The sequence below is a fragment of the Solanum tuberosum genome, unplaced genomic scaffold, assembly GCF_000226075.1.
Source record: "Solanum tuberosum cultivar DM 1-3 516 R44 unplaced genomic scaffold, SolTub_3.0 scf00125, whole genome shotgun sequence".
Lineage (NCBI taxonomy): Eukaryota > Viridiplantae > Streptophyta > Magnoliopsida > Solanales > Solanaceae > Solanum > Solanum tuberosum.
Genome location: NW_006239052.1, coordinates 1,179,204 through 1,195,283, shown reverse-complemented (window position 1 = coordinate 1,195,283; position 16,080 = coordinate 1,179,204). Strand labels below are relative to the sequence as shown.

The following is a 16,080-nucleotide window of genomic DNA, read 5'->3' as shown; positions in this document are numbered from 1 at the left end:
CTCTTTTTGCACATAATTCCAATGCGATATATCATCAGTCTTGACATTTGATCTGGGAAAACTTAGCCTTGCTCACAACTATCTTTCCACTAACAATAATGACAAGCGCAAGTTCTTAATAGGGCTTTACTCAGAAAAGAAAACACTAAAGAGGGTAAGTACTATCATTGTCTAACAAATTAGACGTATGAATTGATGATCTCGTAAATATGTCAATCAGTTCATCACACAGACATGAAAATTGCACTTCCGGAGCTATTCATCGCATCCAATATTCTAGTATTCAGTAATAAGAACATAAGCACAGCACAATAATCAAGTTCCTATGTGATCATCATTTCATTTTCATTGCTGATGGTAAATGATTCGATCTGGTTGTTGGATGTCGTATCCATGGCATAGTTGGCTTTTCATTCTTCTGTTTTCCTGTATTCTGCATGACTTCTAGAGTAATATCTCACAATGAGTTAACTGCTACATTGAGCTCAATACGCAAGGACATCTATTACGGAGATGCTCCTCGAGGTCCAGGCTTTCCGTAGCCTAGACTGATAAGCTTTTGCACCAACTTTTTCTCAGCAGCTGCCTGAATAAGCAAGAAAGGGAAAATTACAATCACGCTAACAGCTGGAGATATATATATACACACACAAGATGAGATGCCTAATTTTATGGACAATAGATATCTACAAATCCATGTAGTTAACAGCTATATAAATGGAAATGACGTCCAAATAGAATTTTGAAAAAGGGAACACAAACATGCAGAGATAGAAACTAGAAAAGGAGGATAAACAGAGTGGGAACAGAAAGAGATCAAACCTCAAGCATGGGGCTGTTCTTGGGGATATTAGAAGCAAGTACAACATTGATTCCAGTCTTAAGAACTGCACAAGGATCTATGTCAGACGATATATCAAGAGAATAATGTCTAGGACTGACTTATTTTAAGTAGTAATATACCTATTCTACGGGCAATACCAGCTCCTGTATTATCAGATGATCCTCCTGTCAAGGAACTCACGCTAACAGTATTGCCCTGCACATGACATAAAGAGTTTGACAACTGAAATAGACAAGACGAATCGCAACCACCTTCTCTCCTCTGAAATATAACATTCATTCCCCACCTCAACATCTAAATATTTTAAGGGGATATGGAGAGAGGTTATGTGAGAGTACGGCAAATTTCTGTACAGTCTTATAATATCTCATTTTGAGTTCCTGTCTTGTTTTGTTCCCTACTTATTTCAAATTTTTTTCCGATAACTTATTTAGTCAATATCACTTTTTCTTTATGAGTATAATCATCAGTATGACTCTCAGTTCTCATTAACTTTACTCAAAAGCAATTACATAGATGACGAGAAAGGTGGCAGTATAAAGAAAAAATTGAAGTGCAATATATATCAAGTTCCAAACTTACAGGTCTTGTTGGAGCAGCTGCATACAAATCCCCAAGTTTGGTGGAGTTGCAACCAATCCATGTATATATCTATAGAGGATGAAAAGAAATTATTCTAAATAAAAAGTAACCTATTCATTAAAACTTGTAGACATTTCACACGCATAATTAACAAAAATCAGCAACCACAACAACTAATCAAGAAATTCAATAATTCTAGAGAGAAGTGTTGAAAACACCCCTAAACTTGATGCAAATTATTAGTTTCATCCCCGAACTATTGACAATCTTAAAAACACCCATCTACTTGACTAACTAAACTTAGATACACACCTCCGATCACCCCCGATTTGCTACAAGACATAGCAAGTGGTCTCAAACTCTTGTATGACATGTAACTCTTAATAAAAAGCCGAAAGAAGTGTTGAAAACACCCCTAAACTTGGCAAGAATTTAGGGGTGTATATCACTCATGTTGTAAGATCGGGGGTGTATTTAAGTTAAGTTAGTCAAGTAGAGGGGTGTTTTTAAAGCTGTCAATAGTTTGGGGATGAAACTAATAATTCACACCTAGTTTAGGGGTGTTTTCAATACTTCTCTCTTAATTCTATACACAACATCTCATTTTGTCTTGATAGAAGATGTTAATGGGTCATAAATGCATCAGCAAAGTTGATCCTTCAACATGCTAACATTTGTATTAACTGTAATTCTCAATTTTCTGTTGCATTTGCTGTCAAATGTAAACTTCTAACATTTTGTCCAACTTTCTAACTTCTTATTTTCTCTGGATTATTATATAGATCCCCATGCCCAACCGATAAAATTGCTTAATGAAATAATGAACCTTCAAATTCCTACTTGAACAGCTTTTTATTGATCAATTTGAATCATTACTGAACTAAGTGCCCGTTTGGATTGGCTTATTTTAGGTGCCTTTAAGCCAAAATAGCTTTTAAGCAGTTTTGAAGTGTTTAGGTAAAGTTAAAAAGTGCTTATAAGCACTTATTTTTAAGTCAAAATAACAAAAATAAGCCAAAAGTCATAAGTTAGAAATCCTAACTTATGGCTTTTGGCTTATAAGTCATAAGCCAAAAGCCAATCCAAACAGACCCTAAGCTTCTTCAATCTCGACAATTGCTTATTCTTAGGCTACTAGGAGTTTAAGACAGGCCGCTATGGTGAAATTGGTGGACACGATGTTCTTAGGCAGCAGTGCTAATGCATCCACGAAAATAATAATCGAAGAAACACCTCAATTGCAATAGAAAAAATCCCAAAGCATATTGAATGTCACTCAACTGAACCAACCACCAGTTCGCACATACTACCAAGTCCATGGCAAACTGACATCAGAAGTATTTAAAACAATTGTCTGGTGAGTACTTTTAATACCACGATGGTTAGCTTTCTTGTGGCTTCAGCTGTAATTTTCATTCATAAGCAATCGATTTATGAACATCATCAATCAATCATTAAGACTCAATCACAACCAAATGGGCTTTGGCTGTATGAATTCTTGGAAACTCTTTTGCTCGATTTGGAAGTTGGAACTACATCATTCCAATATCACTTTTGTTCTCTGAATTGCAAATCTATTCCTACAGTAATATACAAAACTCTTTAACCAAACAAAAAAATATTCTCAGCCAACACTCGTAACTGTAACAACAGTAGCCAAACTTTAATTCCAATGAGTTGGTAGTTCATATGGATACTTTGCTTCCGTTGCGTTTTATCCTTAAACTAAGTCCAGATTGATTCTGTGAAATGGTAGATTTCTTCTGACAGCTTCCCTTACCCCTCCATGTGAGTTTAGGTCAATCTCATTTTCTTTCAAACACCTTTAGCTATCAAAGTATTGTAGTTATGGACCAGCACAAGTGTAGGCCAAACTATGTCAGCCGGCCTTCTCTCGTTTTACCCAATACATTACTGTCTATTTGCACATATGTTGGATATAGCTCTTGACAAAATAGTGACTAATTCGTCTTTTTCCAGTCCTAAATTGCCAACCAAAACCTAACCCCCAAAAAATCATATTCCAAATCTTCCATAAATTTTCAACTTCTCCCCCAAATTCCTCTAACATACTACTACGTGCTTACTTACTTTACCACCTCAAAAACGAATAAAAAACTTCACTAAATTCTGACAATTTTATACTAACAAAATAGTTCTATAAAAAATGCATATCGATAATCTTTTGTTAATTGGTGTAAGGGAGCTACAAAACCTGATTCTGAAGACGAATGATCTGAAAGTAGAGAGTAGCATCGTTAACGACTTCAGAGAAACACGTGACTTGCACGCGACTTCCATCATCGCCTTCTTCTGCTACTTTCAACTGATTCATTGTCTCAGTAACAGCGTCAACTCTTCCATTAGAGGAGGAGGACGGTGGTGATTCCTCCATTTTTTCAGTTGAAATTGAAGAAACGAATTAGGCAAATTCAAAATTTCTAGGGTTTAGCAGGGGATTTTGGAGGGCTTTGAAAGAGATACGGGTACCGATGGGAAAAAACCCGATCTCTAACCCGATCCATGTTAAGGTGCTATAGTAGTAGAGTCTGTTCTTCGCACATAAATAAAAAAGTATTATCCTAAAATATTTACTAAATCTAAATATACTACTCCCAATATTTTTTATTTTTTATTTTTGAACAAAAACATGTTTGTTTGTTTTTTGTTTAAGTTTTGGATATTTTATTCATAGCTTCCAAAATCAAAACAAGAATAAACTACTCCTGATATTCTTTTTGTGTCATCTCCATCTCCAAATCAACAATTTGGTGTAATGAATTAAATATTGTTGAAAGCTAATCCTCTAGCTATGTTAGAGATACTGAAGTGAGGAAGAGGAGAAGAGGAGAAATTGAGAGTAACAGTGTAAACTGAAAATAACCGACTTGAACTTTTCATTATCAACAATGCACTATTTATACATAGTTCCTAACTAACAGTGTTTATTTACTCCTGTAACTAACTTTCTAACAGACTAACTGATCCAGCTAATTATATACAATTCACATTTTATCACTCCCCCTCAAGTTGGATGGGCCACCTTTTTGAAATATCATGAACAATAGCATAAAAGACATACAAGACAAGCATAACATCAAGTAAGTCATAATATCACCTTTAAACAATATCAACATGAAAACCTTTACCTTGGACCTTCACCTCAAGAAACCCTTATGCTATACCTCGTGCAATGTATGGATGGCGTCCCATACCACCATCCATACTAAGGCACCACATTGAGGTCACTTAAGGTAACTTATCATTCCTTTCTTTCACCTTTGCACAATATTCATACATAAGAGGTATATCATTAATTAAGACATGACAAGGGAAAATAACTCGTAATATAACCCAAGTATAACATGCATAACATATTAAGCATTTAAGAGCCAACATTCTTTAATAACCTCATTTAGGGTACATTCATGTCACAGTCATTAGGATTTAGAGAAACTCACTATGACCCTCTCCAAGCCTACTCGTGCAATGTATAGGTAGCATCCCATACTACTACCTACACTTTGTAGAACCTATCAAGAAACCATAATGAAATCTCACATGATGGGAAGTAAGCATTTAACCGACATAGACCATGAGAGCTTGTCATGGAATCCGGTGTCATGAGTCCCCACACCGAAAAGAGGTGGTCTACTTGCCTAAGGAAGACCGGTATATATAGCTTAATGGATCCACTAGCTTCCTATGCGGGCACATAGTTTATGGGATAAGGTAGACGATCATTGAAACTCATGCCTAACTGTCGGGGGAGTTTCCATCTAACCAAATCCGCTCGGTGCTTAGCCTACATTCCCATAGAATAGTTCATTACTTTGACATCATCACACATGAAAGGGTGCCATAAGCCTACCGATTCAAGGTACATTATTTAACACATGAAAGGGTGCCATAAGCCTACCGATTCAAGGTACATTATTTAACACATGAAAGGGTGCCATAAGCCTACCGATTCAAGGTACATTATTTAACACATGAAAGGGTGCCATAAGCCTACCGATTCAAGGTACATTATTTAACACATGAAAGGGTGCCATAAGCCTACCGATTCAAGGTACATTATTTAACACATGAAAGGGTGCCATAAGCCTACCGATTCAAGGTACATTATTTAACACATGAAAGGGTGCCATAAGCCTACCGATTCAAGGTACATTATTTAACACATGAAAGGGTGCCATAAGCCTACCGATTCAAGGTACATTATTTAACACATGAAAGGGTGCCATAAGCCTACCGATTCAAGGTACATTATTTAACACATGAAAGGGTGCCATAAGCCTACCGATTCAAGGTACATTATTTAACACATGAAAGGGTGCCATAAGCCTACCGATTCAAGGTACATTATTTAACACATGAAAGGGTGCCATAAGCCTACCGATTCAAGGTACATTATTTAACACATGAAAGGGTGCCATAAGCCTGCCGATTCCAAGGTTCATTACTTATCATTAATGGAAGGGTGCCATTAGCCTACTGATCCAAGGTTCATTATAAGCATGTGTGGAAGGGTGCCATAAGCCTACCGATCCAAGGATTCAACAATCAACAATATAATCATTTATACAAGAAAATGATGCATAAGCCCTACCAATTCAAGGTATACTTTATATTGAAGAATCCTTCATATTATATCATCAACATTCATGAGTGTCATCAACACATCTTTGGATTTCCATACATCTTATAACTCAAACTTTAAAGCATCGATTCATCAATTCTCCATAGTTGGACATTTTGTCAAACACCTTGAAGGCATGTAATGGAATCAAAGAGCATGGAAAATAGGGTAGTAATTATGCAACCAAACCAGTGAACAACAACCTACAACAACACCTTTACATTCATAACATATCTTCATTGAATTCTCATTCATATAATGTCATAATAACACTCCCATTTCTCATACTATGCCTTTAAGGCCATAAATTATGGCTTTGGAGGATGGTAAGTTGGCTTAATCTCATATTATTGATATAATTGTTCTTGCTTGGTTTGATCCACTTATGGTGGAGGTGTTTAATTATGGATTGTATTATGAATATGGCCTTGAAGGCATTATCTATTGAATTAAAGTGTTATCAAGTTATGAAGTGTTATAGTACTATGTGAAGGTAATCTTATGGTTATAAGGTGATCTTGTACAAAGTGTTATTGTAGTGTGATTGAAAGTATGTTCTCTTTAAATGTCCATATGTGACGATTGTTGTTGGTAGGTTGAATCCACCTTTGGTGGAAGTGTTATATCTTGTTCTTGTGTCTAAGTATGGGAGAGGTGTTTTGGGAAATGTTTTAGAGATGGGAATTGAACTAATGGTATATAGGAAATAACATATGCCCTTTGGAAAAATCGTCCAACACTTAGAAAAAAAAATGGGGCGGGTGAACAGTAAAATTAGCTACTGGAAATTGCATTCGCTGCCGGACAGACTTTACGGAAATGGGCATAACTTCTTCGTCCGAACTCCGAATGAGGTGAAACGAAGTGCGTTAGGTAGCTAACTCAAAGGGCTTTCCATGGATATATTATTGGCCACCCAAATAATTCGTGTGCTAGGAGATATGACCCTTCAAAGTAGACCCTCGAAAAAGGCTTCACTTGGAAATTTCGGATTTTGATACGGTTGCTCTAAAATTTGGGTTAGACCCATTTCCCACTCAATTTGACCCCCTAAACAAGAATATGAAGTCGGATTTTCGAAAAACGAAACGGATCTTTTTATATACAGCTAAACAAGTTTCCGGTAACTTCCGAAGCACATTTTTAAGAACTTTTTGGGTCAAATTCAAATATAATCATTTCATTAAGTTCTCGACTCTAAACTCACATGTGAGGCTCTAGTTTCACTCTATCATTTTCCGAGTCGTTACAGTGGAATATGTCCAACATTCCTAACTTGAACAACATGTTACTATGCAATTGTTTTCCTAAGGCTTTTGTAAAAACATCTGCCATTTGCTCCCTGTTTGTTATGTATTCAGTCTTGATGAGCCCTTCTTGTAGTCGTTCTCTAATAAAATGACAGTCTATTTCGATGTGCTTTGTCCTCTCATGATACATGGGATTTGAAGCAATTTGTAATACTGCTTTATTATCATAGTGCAAGTCCATAGGCAGTGTAATCTTAGCTTTAATTTCCTGTAGCAGACCCTGTAACCAAACTAACTTTGCAACAGTGGTTGCCATGCTCATGTATTCAGCTTCTGCTGAACTTCTGGAGATGGTATTCTGTTTCTTAGACTTCCATGAAACTAAAGACTCACCTATTCTGATGCCAAAACTTGTTACAGATTCCCTGGACACCACACATGAAGCCCAATCTGTATCACAAAAAGCACTTATTCTGTCTAATTTCTTGCTGCTCATTAATAAACCCAAACCAGGTTGTCCCTTAATATACCTCACTACATGTATTACTGCATCATAATGGGATTGTTTGGGAGCATGCATAAATTGACTCAAGTGTTGTACATCAAAAGAAATATATGGCTTTGTCATAGCCAAGTATAGCAACCTTCCAATCAATCTTTGATAGCCCCTTCTGTCTTCCAACTCAGTATCATCCATGAGGTTAAAATGTTCATCATACTTTAAACTTGTAAGTTTCTGATTTTGTTCAAGAGGAGTTGAAACTAGTTTTGCTCCTGCTAAACCACACTCTGATATTAACTCCAAAGCATACCTCCTCTGATTCATCAATATTCCACTCTTTGATCTAGCAAATTCAATGCCAAGAAAGTATCTCAATTCACCTAAATCCTTCATTTTGAAGTTATTATGCAATATATCTTTAGCTTCTTGTATCAACTTGTAATTGTTTCCAGTAATCAAAAGATCATCCATATATACCAAAATTATCACTATGTCACCATTAGCATCTGTTTTGGTGAACAAGGAGTAGTCTAGTTTGCTTTGAGTGAAGCCTGACTGTGTAAGGGCAGTAGTTAGTTTCAAATTTCACTGCCTGCTGGCCTGTTTTAATCCATACAAGGATTTGAGCAGTCTACACACCTTGTTGTTCTCCCCCTGACTGCCAAAACCTGGAAGTAGAACCATGTACACTTCTTCAAATAAATCACCCTGTAGGAAAGCATTGTAGACATCTATTTGGAAGAGAGACTAACCATGTTGAGCTGCCAAAGCCACAACACGTCTAACTATCACCATTTTTACAACATGTGAGAAAGTCTTGTGATAGTCTAAACCTTCCTGTTATGTGAAGCCTTTAGCTACAAGCCGAGCCTTATATCTTTCAACACAGCCATCAGCCTGATACTTGATCTTATACACCCATTTACAACCAATAAGAGTTTTGTTAGCAGGTAAATCAACAATTTTCCAAGTGTGGTTATCACTGACGGCCTGAATTTCTTGGTCCATAGAAATAATCTAGTTATTGTCCTGAGCAACCTGATCAAAAGAAGTAGGCTCTAACATAGAGAAAGATAGAGTGGAAAGATAAGCCTAGTAAGATGGAATGATGTGTGAGTATGACAGGGAAGAGGAAATGAGATGTGGGGTTGTGGAAGAGGTAATATAGTCAACATGCCATATAGGTGGTCTGGTAGGTCTGGAAGATTTCCGTGGAGGTAAAGGCAATGCAGTAGGAGCCACAGGTGAATGTGTAATCTAGGGAATTGGTGGTGCAGTAGTGGGAAATGAATCATCAGTGGGGTGTGGAAATGCGGATATAGGAATAGGAAAAGAAGAAGAATGGGGAGATGGTATATAGTCTAGGAAAATGTGTTTGGGATGTTTAAAATGAAAAATAGTTTCTCTAAAAGAAACATCTCTACTGATGAAGAATGAACTGGTTGCAATGTTGTAAAGTTTATAACCCTTTTGAGTGTCTGAATAACCCATAAAGATAGAAAGATGGCTTTGGGAGACAATCTATTAGTACTAAAAGGTTTGGTAGCATAACAAAGACAACCAAAACTTAAACTTTTAGGTGATTTAGGTTAGGAGCATGATTATGGAATACCTCATAAGGAGATTTACCATTCAAAACAGTAGAAGGGAGTCTGTTTATGATGAAAGTTGCAGTGAGTACACATTCCCCCCAAAATTTTAAAGGCACATGAGCTTGAAACCTTAAAGCTCTTGTCATTTCTAGGAGATGTCTATGTTTTCTCTCAGTTATGCCATTTTGTTGGGGTGTATGGACTGATGTACTTTGATGGATTATACCAAAGGAAGTAAAAAGATTGTTACATTGGTGATTGAAGAATTCAAGGCCATTATCTGATCTCACAGTTTTAATGGTTGCTGAAAATTGTGTTTTAACAAGAGTAATAAAGGCTGAAATGAAAGTCACAACTTCACTTTTATATCTCAGCAAAAAAATCCAAGACATTCTAGTATAGTCATCAACAATTGTGAGGTAGAATCTATGACCATTATAAGTACATTGTTTATAAGGTCCCCAAACATCCATATGAAGAAGCTCAAAAGGTAAAACAGTTTTCTTAGAACTAGTAGGAAAATGAAGCTTAGTTTTCTTTGCTAGAGGACATACAAGGCAATAATGAAAAGATGTTGTATGTTGAAGAGCATGTTTGAGACAGTCAATCTTGTGAATGACAGTAGCAGGAGCATGTCCCAATCTCAAGTGCCAAGTAGTAGAATCAGGTGAGCAGGAAGGACTGGAATAGAGTGCAATGACAGGTGATGGTTTCTTGGTAGAAAGTAGTGTGTAGAGACCTCTTTCTTCCTTACCAATCCCTTATACCTTGCCAGTGCAAAGGTCCTGAAAAAGACAGTATTGAGGGTAGAAAGAAACACAATAATTCAGGTCCTTTGACAATTTTGAATTGGATAAGAGATTGTAGGAGAATTGAGGAATGTACAGAACATTATGTAGTTCATGACTTTCAAAGAACTTCACAGAACCAGTATGTGTAACAGTAGTCAATTGACCATTAGGTAGATACACACTACTAGAATCAGGATGTACATAAACTGGATTGATTAGAGTGTTCAAGCTAGAGACCATGTGATGTGTGGCCCAGTGTCCACAATCTAGGAAAATGTATCAGTACCTGTAGGAAAACAAGTATATGAAGTATGTAATGGAAAGGTGGTGTGAGCAATGCCTGCCATATTGGCTATAGCCTCTTGTGATGAATAATCCTTTTTAAGCATTTTCAACAGGTGATTATACTAATCAAAAGTAAAAGTTGGCACAGTTTGGAGGGATGAAAGATTAACATCAGTATTCCTATTGATATCCAAATTCTCAGCATACTGTGCATTATTGATCTGAGGCTTTCTATTACCTCCAAAAACTTGTGATCTGTCATTCCCTGAGATTTGACCTTTATTACTCCTATCATCAGTTCCTTTCTTCTTTGTGAACTTGTAATGTTGAGGATATCCAATGAGTTTATAACAATTAGCCTTTGTATGATTCCTCAAGTGACAGTAATCATAGTATAAACGTGTATTTTGACTTGTGCTTTGGTTGAATCTGTTATTGTGAGTTGAAGATAATGCAGTAGGCTCATTGATGTCCAATTTTTGTAGAGGCAATACACAATTGGATATCAGACTAAACTGTATCCTTTGGCTTTCATCCTGCATTATCATACTGTAGGCTTGATTAAGGCTTGGGCTAGGGACTGTCAAAAGTATTTGGCTCCTCGACTGAGCAAAATTGTCATTTAATCCCATTAAGAACTGCATAAGCTTTTGTCTCTCCATGTGTTCTGCATATACTCTGTATTTATCACACTCACATGCTGGTAAAGGTACCAGAGATACATACTCATCCCAGAGATTTCTCAACTTAGAATAATACTCAGAAACATTAGATGTTCCCTGGCTTATGGTACTGATTTCTCGATGAATTTGATAGATCCTAGTTATATTACATTTATCAAACCTCTCTTTCAGATCTTTCCAAAACTATGTGCATTATGTGAAAACTTTAGGCCATTTGCCAACTCCTTCGAAACTCAATTGGTAATCCATGACAATACAAAAGCATTACATCTCTCACATTCGTGTCCTAAATCTCCTTTGTACTGATATTTACGACATTTACCATCAATAAACCCAATTTTATTCTTTGCTAACAACGCTACTCTCATAGAATTGCTCCAACCAGTGTAATTTTCAATGCTAGTAAGTTGTTGAGGGATCAGAATGCCACCTGGAGTATCGGATGGATGTAAATAAAGAGGATTTCTTGGATGAATGTCTGTAAACTTCTCGATCTGCTCTGGATCTTATTCTTTAACTGTAATCGTCGTCATCTTTGGATCAATGAATTGATTTTGGGTCGGTTCAACTGTTCTTCAATTCTCGAGTGTGCGGAAGGGAAAAAAACTTCAGAATTATCTCTGTTTCAGCTAGATCTCCATCGAAATCAGCTGCTCTGATACCATGTTGAAAGCTAATCCTCTAGCTATGTTAGAGATACTGAAGTGAGGAAGAGGAGAAGAGGAGAAATTGAGAGTAACAGTGTAAACTGAAAATAACCGACTTGACCTTTTTATTATCAACAATGCACTATTTATACACAGTTCCTAACTAACAGTGTTTAATTACTCCTGTAACTAACTTTTCTAACAGACTAACTGATCCAATTAATTATATACAATTTACATTTTATCAAATATCTTTACTAAGGATTACAATTTTATTGATATATATTAAAATAAAAAATAAAATAATTTCCACTTTGATGAGTGAAAAAAAAGACTATGAAATTAAAGAAAATTAGTATTCACAAAAAAAAAGTTGACTTAATTTATTTCGGGACACTTGTTTAAGTCCATACGAGGACTAATCATGCGGCTTTAATTTGAGAGGCAGGTGTGCGGTGGTGAGGTATGGAGTGGTAGGGATGGAGATGGAGGCTACATGTGAGGTGGAGACAAAGAGTAAGGTGTGTAGTACCAAATAAATATGAAATATCACTTGTTTTTCTATTCTTATTATGAAAATTATTTTTTTTCATTTTAAGAAACTTATTTTAAAAAAAAGAATATTATCTAAAAAAATTAATCAATTGAACGACAAACGGAATAGAAATTCATAGCTACTTTTATTTTTTTGACATAGGTGTATAATGAAAGTATTCTCATGCACATTACTAATTTATTGCTTGGAGGGAGAAATGTTTCTTGTAACCAATAACATAAATAGTGATAGAGTGATAAATATTATTTCTTTGTTTTTAATCATAGATTTTAGGTTCGATCCTTATAGATAAATTATGTGTTCTATTGAGTTATATATGTACTTATTAGTGAATAAGTTAGCATTCGGTCATAAATTTTGAATTATATTTAAAAAATTATCTTCAAATATCAGTTTATATTTTGGATTAGATTTTAAGAATTTATCTTTTAAAAAAATCAATTTCAAAAACCGATCCAAATCAAATTTTGGTAAAAAAATTGTTTTTACTCACAAAAGTTCAAATCTTTTTCAAGTAAAACATATATCCAATCACAATCAAATTTCAAAAATCACAACGACAAAATTTATGATCAAACGAGAAAAAAGCTAACCCATAAAATAAATACTTCACTCCCATTCATATTCTTACGTACGTTTAAAAACTTGAAAACTTGTAGTTGCATTGATACGTGATACATTCACCTCATCAAACAAAATTATTACTATGATTCTACAATTCATGAAACTCGTGAATATAATTGTCATAACTTATAACCATAAAATGGAATTGAGTAAAAAGTGAAAATTGAATGAGGTTCAACTAACTGTCCAAATTAATTTCTTGAAAATATAATTTTTTTTTCTTGTTTAATTTAACAAAATCTTCTTTTCATTATTTTTTCTTATAATATGATGCTTATAATCAATAGAAAGTTATTCAAATACACAACTTATTTTACTATATTCTCTAAACTTTTCTATTATTTGAAAAAATTACAAAATCCCTACTCTCTCCTATTCTCGGATACATCACTTTACGCGATGTATCGATCGGATATATCACTATGTGATGTATCGATCGGATACACCATTATACGCGATGTATCGGGACGCAATACATCACTATACATGATGTGTCGGGACGTACATGATGTATCAGGATGTTGAGTGATGTATTCGAAACCGAGACGCGAAGTATCGGGACGTTGAGTGATGTATCAGAACATTTTGGAATGTATCCGGATTTCACCAAATTTAAGAGATTTTTGTAATTTGAAAAAGAACAGAAATAGGACGCGATCTCTTAAAACTATGAGATTTGTGTAATATTCCTATTAAAGAATGACAAAAGTTCCACATTGGTGGTTAATGAAATGGGTGAACTCCTTATAAGGTTTGGGCAATCCTCCTCCCTTTGAGCTAGCTTTTGGGGTGTGAGTTAAGCCTAAGACCTTAACAATTCCCTACAATTAAATGAGTAGTAATAATCAGATTTTAGATTTTTCAAAACATAATTAATAAGATTATTTAATATCATAAACTCGAGTACGACTTTTTTAGTAATGTAAAAATCATTTATTTTGGACTAAATATAAAAGCAAAATATATCATATAGTACTATAAAACAGGAGAAATGTGTGGTTATGAATGCCATAAATTTTATGATATAGTTGGAAGTTGAAACCAAATAATTAGTTGAAGCATTCCAACCATATCCCTAATTTTCCTACTCAACAATTTCTTTCAAACGTGAAATTTACAACTTTTTAGAGTTTGTCTTCACGTAATGCAAGTGAGCTGGAAAAAGCTTCAAGTACAAACCCAAACTCAAGTACAAAATGCAACAATTGCTTGACATAAATTACGAAAAATTATGTGTACGCTACTAACGACTCAATATACAATGCACACTTTAAAATTTTTATAACCATCAATGATATTATCTACAAGAAGATGTTGTTTCTCGCCTTCTCCTAACCGACTAAAACATATTAATAATGAAATGTATTTTGGTTTGATAAAAATTCACCAGGATACGTTGCTCAATTGACTTTCCTATAATGACGAATACCCCTAGTAACAAAGCCACTGCATCTTATAGCACATTCAATCTTTTTTGCATTTTAACGATCACCTTATCCTTTATCCTTATTATATATTTATATTATAGTCATAAAGAAATAAAGAAAAATTTATAATTTTACTAGTAAAAAGGGAATGTGCGCTCAAATACATAAAGAAAACTCGAAAAATTTCTCTTATATTATAGAATTAGCCTAATAGTTTTTCTTTTGCAAATGACATGTAAATTGATTCTTATATACCCTCAATTTTTTTTAATTAACCCTTTACTCGTTAATTAATTAATGCCCTCTTTTTTTTTATCAGAAAAAGAAATAAAAAGTTTGGAACAACTAAACTCGTCAAATAAGAACACTATTTGGGTGAGATTTGATGGAATAAAAACAACTAAATTTAATATGTATGTCTTAACATCTACTTTATCTTCACTCTAACGGTGTGTTTGGTAAGAAAAATGTATTTATTATTTTCCAAAAAAAGTAAGTGATTTTTCTAGTTTTTTTTTTTTTTTTGGTATTATATATCTTTAATAAATACTATTAAGTGGGATGATCCATCCGAGATAATATCTTAAATGGTCATTCAACTATGAATTATTTTTAGAAAGTCATTTAACTTTGATTTTTAACTCAAAAATCACTCAATTATGAATTATTTTCTCATAAAGTCACTTAATTTTGATTTTTAACTCAAAAGTCTTCTTAAAGAGTCATTCAATTTTTTTAAAATATAAATTTAGCCTGAGATTTCGAATCTTGTTGAGATGGTCCTATAAAAAAGCAAAATAAACAAATAATACACGAAAATATGATAGGATACTCATAGGGGAACCTTAATGGGATAGTGTGGGACAATTTTTTTGAAAAATGCTAAACAGAGTTTGGCAAGGTTATAGAAAATTTTAGCCGATCACAACTTATATTTAGTATTTTCAATACCATTTATATACATTAATTACACATATAGTTAGACTCTAAAAAATAAAGAGAGAAGTATTTAAAGCATCTCTAAATTTGGCGTGAATTATTAGTTTTATCCTTGAATTATTGATAGCCCTAAAACACCACTCTACTTGACTAACTGAACTTAAATACAACCATGATCTTGCCACATGAGTGAAATGCACCCTTAGATTCTCACCAAGTTTAGGGATATTTTAACACTTCTTTCGACTTTTTATGAAAAAACTCACGCTCCTACAAGAGTTTGAGACCACTTGTTATACCCTGTGGCAGATCGAGGGTGTATTTAAGTTGAGTTGGTCTAGGGTGTTTTCAAGACTGTCAATAGTTCAGGGATAAAACTAATAATTTACGTTAAGTTTATAAGTGTTTTCAGTACTTTCTCAAAAATAAAATCATGATAACTGAAATTAGACGGAGGGAGTATAGATAACAACACTTTAGTCCTTTTGGGGTGTGTTTGGTATGAAGGAAAACATTTTCCGGAAAATGTTTTCCAATTTTCTCATGTTTGGTTGGGTTAAATGTTTTGGAAAATGTTTTCCAAATCAACTCATTTTCCTCAAATTTAAGGAAAATGACTTCCCTTCAAAACTTAAGGAAAACATTTTCCAAATCTCTCTTCCAACTTCAAATTACAATTACTTCAAAATTTCATTTTTTCACCCTACCCTTGACCC

The 16,080-nt window shown here is 34.5% G+C and overlaps 1 protein-coding gene across 1 annotated transcript; it reads right to left on the bottom strand.

Moving 5' to 3' along the window:
* Positions 1 to 139: 139 nt before the first annotated feature.
* On the bottom strand, positions 140 to 3,961 carry LOC102599927 (uncharacterized). The gene is made up of 5 exons (XM_006350641.2): positions 3,642 to 3,961; positions 1,427 to 1,495; positions 964 to 1,039; positions 823 to 887; positions 140 to 586 (listed from the first exon to the last, which is right to left on the bottom strand). Exons 1-5 carry the CDS (start codon positions 3,819 to 3,821, stop codon positions 506 to 508), a joined length of 471 nt encoding a protein of 156 aa, XP_006350703.1. The 5' UTR covers positions 3,822 to 3,961; the 3' UTR covers positions 140 to 505.
* Between the last annotated feature and the right edge of the window lie 12,119 nt (positions 3,962 to 16,080).

Coding starts and splice junctions, on each gene's coding strand:
- LOC102599927 (XM_006350641.2), bottom strand. CDS start 3,821: ATGGAGGAATCACCACCGTCCTCCTCCTCTAATGGAAGAGTTGACGCT. Junction 1,496..3,641: donor TCATTCGTCTTCAGAATCAG/GTTTTGTAGCTC, acceptor CATCCTCTATAG/ATATATACATGGATTGGTTG. Junction 587..822: donor AGAACAGCCCCATGCTTGAG/GTTTGATCTCTT, acceptor TTGCTTATTCAG/GCAGCTGCTGAGAAAAAGTT.